The following is a 7,096-nucleotide window of genomic DNA, read 5'->3' as shown; positions in this document are numbered from 1 at the left end:
CACACTTTGTACTATACAAAAGTTTAAATTAATATTTTGTATTTGATAAAAGTTGATAGGCTTATACTTTTTGGCTTTTAAAATAAAATGTGTTTTTAAAAGCACTTACAAACATGTTTTCCAAAATCAATTTATCTGATAGAATATATATTCTTATTAAATTACGTTATGTATAATTAATAACTCATCATTTGATCTCTTAATTCTTATCCATAATATATATACTCTTGAAGGAAAAAAAAAGGGTAAAAATTATGGTGTAGACTTTGCTTCGACGCAGGTTATATATAGGTATTCAAACCCATATGCATCTTCTATTGGATAATCTACTAAAATGGTAATTGAAAAGTTATATCATTAATAAGAATAATATTAAAAGATACGAATAACAAATAAATTTTAAAAATATTTAAAAATATGATAAATATAATTAAATATTAAATATCTATTCTCAAAAAATATTTTAAATTATAAAAATCATACTTTGATATAATTTTGTAAAAATTATTTAAAAATAAGATACTTTTATTTTTAAAATTTAATAATATTATACCAAGTAAATATATATACAAATTTTTTTTAGTGAGTATTATTTTTTGTTGTTCACGGTATTTTCTTTTATATTATACCAAGTTAATAAGTTGTTGCATGTATAAGACGAGATTTAAATCTTTGACACTTATTTAAGCGGACGAATGAGTTGACTACTCAATCAATCTAAGTTGATTAAACGAGTATTTTTTAATTTTGCTTTGTGAATGAGACCGAAATGTTAGAAAAAGAAAGAAAAATTTAAAACCTTGGGACACAAGAAATATGCAAAAAATATTGGATGGGCCATGATTGTATCGTGCTCTCATAATAGTGTGAAGAGTTTATTGTTTGGTGTTGGGCTTGTAAATATCTGAAATATGGACATTTGTTTCATAAGTGAAAAATGTCCATCCGTAAAAAAAGTGAAATATTCACAAATCAGCGTATTATTATTTTATAAAATTTATACTGAAAAATTATTTGTTTGTCAATAAAAAAGAGTTGTTAATTGGGTTGGATTTAATAAAATTGTATAAATAATTTAATTTTAATTCCAATTTAATTCTTAAAACAATAACAATCACTTTTAATGCAAAATGCAAGAGATATATGTTATGTTAAAAATATGTAATTTTTTTTCTTTAAGAAAGATAAAAAAGAGAATTAAGTAAGTTGCAAATTGTGAAATAAGAGATAGTTTTTTCGTTTTTTTCATATCATTTTATCAAAAAAAAAAAATAGTTAGTTTGGAAAGCATTACCCATTAGAAAATATCTTCCACACCTCTAAAATATGTCTCCCACCTTTGCCTTTTATTTATTTTACAGTATTTGACTCCGAAATCTAATTTTTCAAATTATTAAATTAGATTTTTCAAATTAAATTTTTCTCTTTGTACCACCATACAATTTGAATCTGCTTAAGTTGTTTGATCAAACTTTGAACAACTATAATCAATAATCTTTCTTCGGTTTTCTACTGGTTGTAGTAGTCACAATTTGATCACCATACATCTAAATTGAATTTATTTATTTTTTTACAATTTTCATCTCAAAAAATTAATTTGATAATAACTTTAAATTCATATAAAATTAACCAGGCTAATATTCAAGACATGTTCCTTTGGTTTATTGAGCTTGTCAATTGCTGAGAAATAAAAAAAACTAATATCATCAATCATATTTTATTATATATTTCACGTGAAAAAGTTAAAAAAAAAAAAAACAAACACCTATTTAAGAATAGAGTAGTGTTAAATAATATATCTACGAACAGAAAGGTTACATTATTCTTTCTTTTTTTTTTAAAAAAAAAAAAAGAAGATTGATAGGAATAAGAAAGAGTAAAAATGGAGGTCAAGTTAAACTTTAAAACTATGTGAGAAAATTATGAAAAAACTATATATACAAGCAAACTATGTGTACACAAATCAAGTATCTGAGATATATATACAACTAATAAGCAACCAATTAATTATACGAACAAAAAGAAACTACATATACACATATATAACACATACATGTACATTTACTAGTAAAATCAGAGCCTAACAATGGTACTGATTTTAATGGTAAATGTGCTTATCAAAACCAAAATAAAATCCAAATTTTGGTTTTAATTAACTATGGTATATAATTTTTTTTTAAGTGTAAGATTTATTAGTGGAATAGGTAGTGGACATGTCTGATAAGTAGTCCCATGGCAGAGTAGTATTAGGCTTAATATTATTATTCCAAGCAGCATCATCATCATTTGGAGGCAAATTGAATGGGAAGCCAGCAATTGTTGTAATTACACCTGAATCATCATCATCTGAGGTTGCCATGATGTTTGGTTGCATCATCATAATTGAAGAAGATGAGAACCCACTACTATTATTATTGTAATGATGATGATTTGGATCTTCATGAAGGCCTATGTTGGAAGAAATAACAATGGAGCTACTAGTAGTAGTAGCATCAATTTCTTTTGTGGGTTCAAGGGTAGAATTGGAATTGTAGAAGATGAAGTTGTTGTTGGAGTTTGGAATAATAGGGTGTTGGTGTTGTTGATGTGTGAGTATATCATCAAATAATTGATTATGATGATTCCAATTATAAGGATGATGAGATAATGAGGCTTTTTGTGCCATGGACATTGTGTTTGTTTTCTTGAATATCCTACATATTGCCCATGAATCCTGAAATTCCAACCAACCAAATTTCATTAATTAATTTTCTGTAATTCACTTCCATTGTATAAATATACTTTTAACAATTTCTCATTCTTAGATTAAGGGCAAAATATACTTTTTATTTTTAAAATTTTTTTAATATATATTTAACTTATTTTAATTTTATTTTTATTATTTTAAATATATTTTAATTATACATTTAAAAATTAATATGGCTTATAAAGATACTTTTTTTTTTTTAACCAAAGATAGGAGACTCGAACCCACAACCTTTTAATTGAATATGGGGAGACTATGTCATTTGAGCTATAACATCATGTGTTATCTATACATAGAAGTATAATTAAAATATATTGAAATATTAAGAAGTAAAATAAAAACTATACATTAAAGATAAAATTAAAATAAAATATAAATATTAAAAAAATATATTTTATATTACGTACTATTTAACGATGCGTAATAATATCTTTTTAACAGTGTCAAAATAAAATATGTAGGAGATATTAATTTGTAGGTAAAAGTTCAAAAACCAAAACAAATATTTTTAAAATTCAAAACCAAATTAATCAAATATATAAAAGCTAACAGACCAAATTATTATATCCTATATAAAACCCTTGGAAATAAATAAATAAAAAAATAAACTTACAGAAGCAGGGGTAGTTTTGTCAGAGCATTTCTTGGCTGAATCAGAAGAAAGAGAAGGGAGCCTAAACTCATGCATCATCCAATCAGTTTTGAAACCCTTAGCAGCTCTGCCTCTGTAGAAAACAAGTGATTTCTTCAAACCAATAATGGATTGGGCCTCAGATGAGTAAATGGGCCTGTCCGTTCCAGTGGCCTTCCAAAACCCACATCTTGTCACTCTGTTGGGCCTTGCACTGTTTCTGTATTTCCTGTCTCTTGGACAGTAGAAATACCATTCTTTCTCTCCATTACTTGCCACCTCTTTTTTTAATAAAAAAATATTTAAATAAATTAAATAAAATTTGAAAAGAATCAAGGAATTTTTTTATTCAATTATGTTTAGAGATATTAATTTTTTTAAAATTTATATTTATTTTGAAGAGAATGTAAGAGGGAAAAAAAAAACTTGTTTGAGAATTTCAGCATAACTCAAAAAGAAAATATCACAAACAGAAAATAGATTAACTATTTTTTCATCTTTAGAAAAAGATGGTGCAGTTTTGATTTTTGAGAACTCATTATTGATTATTAGGAAGCAAGTATAAAAATGGGTTTGATTTTTATTAAGGAACATATAGATATTAGAGGAATAATTTTATGTTTGTATTTTAATAGTCTATTTGTAATTTTTTTTTTATCTTTTATTCTTTACATCCTTGATTAAATGAATATATGTGAAAAAAGATGTGCCAAGAAGTGGTGACAATAATAACAGATAAAAGAGATTAACAAAAAAACTCAACAAGAAAAGATATTAGTTCTTACTTGGAAGGTCCCATGGCTCATACTTATAGATATCAACTTGCTTGATCAATTCAATAGGAAGAGATTTTTGCTGAATTTTTCTTTTTAGATAAAAACCAACAATCTCTTCATCTGTTGGGTGAAATCTGAAACCTGGCATCATCTCATCTTCAATCTTATTCTCCATCTCAATATTTCTTTCCCCCATCTCCAATTTCAACTTCTCACTATACCAAATTCGACAGATAGCGACAGTTTTTTAGCGTCGGTTTCAAAAAAAACTCTTGTATCTCTCACAATCAAATCCGAAGATATATAAGAGAAGACTTCTTGATAAATTTGTAGAATAATGAGAAGAAAAGCATATTAAGTATATATATAATTAAACTATGTAAGATTTAATTGCTAGATTACTACCATCTTTCTATAGATGAATATTAAAAACTGTGGTTTGCAACAATTTTTGGAAAAACCAAACAAAACCAATTATCAATGTGATGTTTGTTTTCTCTAATAATACTACAAAAAGATAGAATAAATTGATGAAACAGTATACCTCAAAAAAAAGATGTTGAGAAGTTTCAAGTTGTTGCACTTACAATAAATTTGTTTAGTCCAAGGAAATTTATGTGCCTCCCAAGAATGTTTATATATGCTTCCTAAGCTTCTGCCTCCCTTTCATTAAGGATATATTTATATTTCTCTAATTGAGATTACAAAAATTCCTTAGTGAATAGGAATTATGTCACTTAAATGAAGGACAAGTGAAAATAAAATAAAATAAAATAAAAACATACCCTTTAATGGATGTGTCTCAATTCCACCATTTGAGACCAGTATTAATATATAATGATTTTGGGAAAGACCAAAATAAGGATCACATAAGAGACTATAGAATCAATAGCTTTCAATACTGTTTTGTTTGTTTTCCTTTTTTTTCTTCAAATTTATTATTTTTTTGAAAAAAGAAAAGAAAAGGAGATTATTCCATTTTTCACACTTGCTGATGCTCATAAACTTCTCCCTTTCAATTTCAACATACAAAGACAAGGGGAAAATGACAAAGCAAGCTTCTTTGAATGTAGTAACAATTATTTCATTTTCTCTACTAATAAAATAAGGCAATTCTATTTTTATTTTAAAATTGTTCTTTGTAAGTTGTTGGCTGGACCTAGTTCTTAATATAATAATCTTAATATCTAATGTTATATTCAGTATGATTGATTGTTTTCTATATACCTAATTCTTCTATGGCCGATTTTGGAAAAAATTATCATTTTTTTTTTCCTTATAACAACAATTCATGTGTATCCAAAATTCCCATTTCAATCCCATTATTTTCACACCTCCTATCTATTCCCCATGCTTTGTGAGGAATAAGAACAAGTGACACGTCATGAGTTGTCTAGATAGGTATCTTTAAAATATAATTATATAACTCAGTGTTAAAAATAAAAATTAAAAAAAGAAACTCCAAATAAAAGGGATAATTGGATAAGTAGTAGGGTGTTCGTAGTGCTGTTTGGATCGATTTTGAATAAAAAACTTATCTGATCTAAACACTAATTTTACTTGCAGTGCGGCTTAGATTAGATGTTTTTTTTTTTTAAATCCAATCTAATTTTAAGGGATTTGGATTGAATTGGATTTGTAATTTTGTAAATTAAAAAAAGAATAAAGTATTATTTTTGTCTCCAACGTTTGGTAAGTCTCAAAGTTGTCCTTAACATTTAAATCATTCTATTTAAGTCCTTAACATTACAAAATCATCTCAATGTTGTCTTGCCATTAGTGATGTTAACAGAATTGACGGTGGGATAAAATTGAAAAGATTTTAAAACATTAGGGACTTAAATAAGACGAAAACATTGGAGGAAAAAATGATACATTACTCTTAGAAGAATTACCAAATCAAGTAAAATGATAATGAATTTTAAGGGAATAAATTACATTACAAATTCAAGATTTTTACTCATACTTATAAAATGACTAATATATAAACTTTTAGAAAAGAAAAAAAAGAGCATGTACAAATACAATAAAGTAAAATTTATATCTTTTTGTCTCTAATATATCGAACTTTTTAATGTTTAATTATATTAAATTTTATTTTTTCATTTTTTTAATCAATTTTAATTTTTTATGATACATAATTATTTAATTTATTTTTAAATTTTATTCTTAATTAAAAATAAATTTACTTAGAATAAAAATAATGTGATTAGGAGTAAAATTAAAAAATAAATTTATTTAAAATAAAAGTGATGTGATTAAGAGTAATTTACTTAAATATAATTAAAAAAAATTGAATAATTATCTACTTAAAAATTTGATATTATTGAAGGATAGAATTAAAATTTATTTTAAAATTAAAAATAAAGTTTAACTAAATTAAATATTAAAAAATTTCGGTACATTAGAGACAAAAGGTATAATTTATACTTTATTGTATATGTATCATGTTCATTTTTTTTTTCGTAAGTTTATGACTAGTTATTCTACAAATATTTCATTATGAGTAAAAAATTTTAAGAGTAAAATTAAAAAAAAATTATTTAGAATAAAAATAACATGATTAAGTGTAATTTACTTAGACGTGATTAAAATATTATTGAAAGATAAAATTAAAATTTATTTATAAGTTAAAAAATTTATTTAAATTAAATATTAAAAAAGATATAATTTATATTTTATTATATATATAATACTTATTTTTTTTCTTTTTTCGAAAATTTATCTACTAGTCATTCTAGGAGTATTCTATGATGGGTAAAAATCTTGAATTCGTAATACAATTCATTCCATTAAAATTTAATTTCTTTTTATATTATTTGATAATTTTTTTAAGAGTAATGTATTATTTTTGTCCCCCAATGTCTTTGTCTTATTTAACTCCATAATATTTCTATATCGTCTCAATTTTGTTCCGCAGTCAATTCTGTTAACAGATCCCTA

The 7,096-nt window shown here is 24.5% G+C and overlaps 1 protein-coding gene across 2 annotated transcripts; it reads right to left on the bottom strand.

The window, feature by feature from the left end:
- Positions 1 to 1,912: 1,912 nt before the first annotated feature.
- On the bottom strand, positions 1,913 to 5,016 carry NAC094 (NAC domain containing protein 94). Of its 2 annotated transcripts, none has more exons than XM_088495531.1 (5): positions 4,939 to 5,016; positions 4,698 to 4,844; positions 4,163 to 4,368; positions 3,360 to 3,658; positions 1,913 to 2,713 (listed from the first exon to the last, which is right to left on the bottom strand). In XM_088495531.1, exons 3-5 carry the CDS (start codon positions 4,347 to 4,349, stop codon positions 2,177 to 2,179), a joined length of 1,023 nt encoding a protein of 340 aa, XP_088351657.1. In that variant the 5' UTR covers positions 4,350 to 4,368; positions 4,698 to 4,844; positions 4,939 to 5,016; the 3' UTR covers positions 1,913 to 2,176. The 2 variants fall into 2 exon arrangements, with proteins under 2 accessions (XP_088351657.1, XP_088351675.1); XM_088495549.1 differs by having other exon boundaries at positions 4,741 to 4,844.
- Between the last annotated feature and the right edge of the window lie 2,080 nt (positions 5,017 to 7,096).

The sequence above is a fragment of the Arachis ipaensis genome, chromosome B10 (genome assembly GCF_059453495.1).
Source record: "Arachis ipaensis isolate K30076 ecotype BB chromosome B10, ASM5945349v1, whole genome shotgun sequence".
Taxonomy (NCBI): domain Eukaryota; kingdom Viridiplantae; phylum Streptophyta; class Magnoliopsida; order Fabales; family Fabaceae; genus Arachis; species Arachis ipaensis.
Note: the sequence above shows the minus strand (reverse complement) of the source record. Positions and strands in the feature narration are given on the sequence as shown.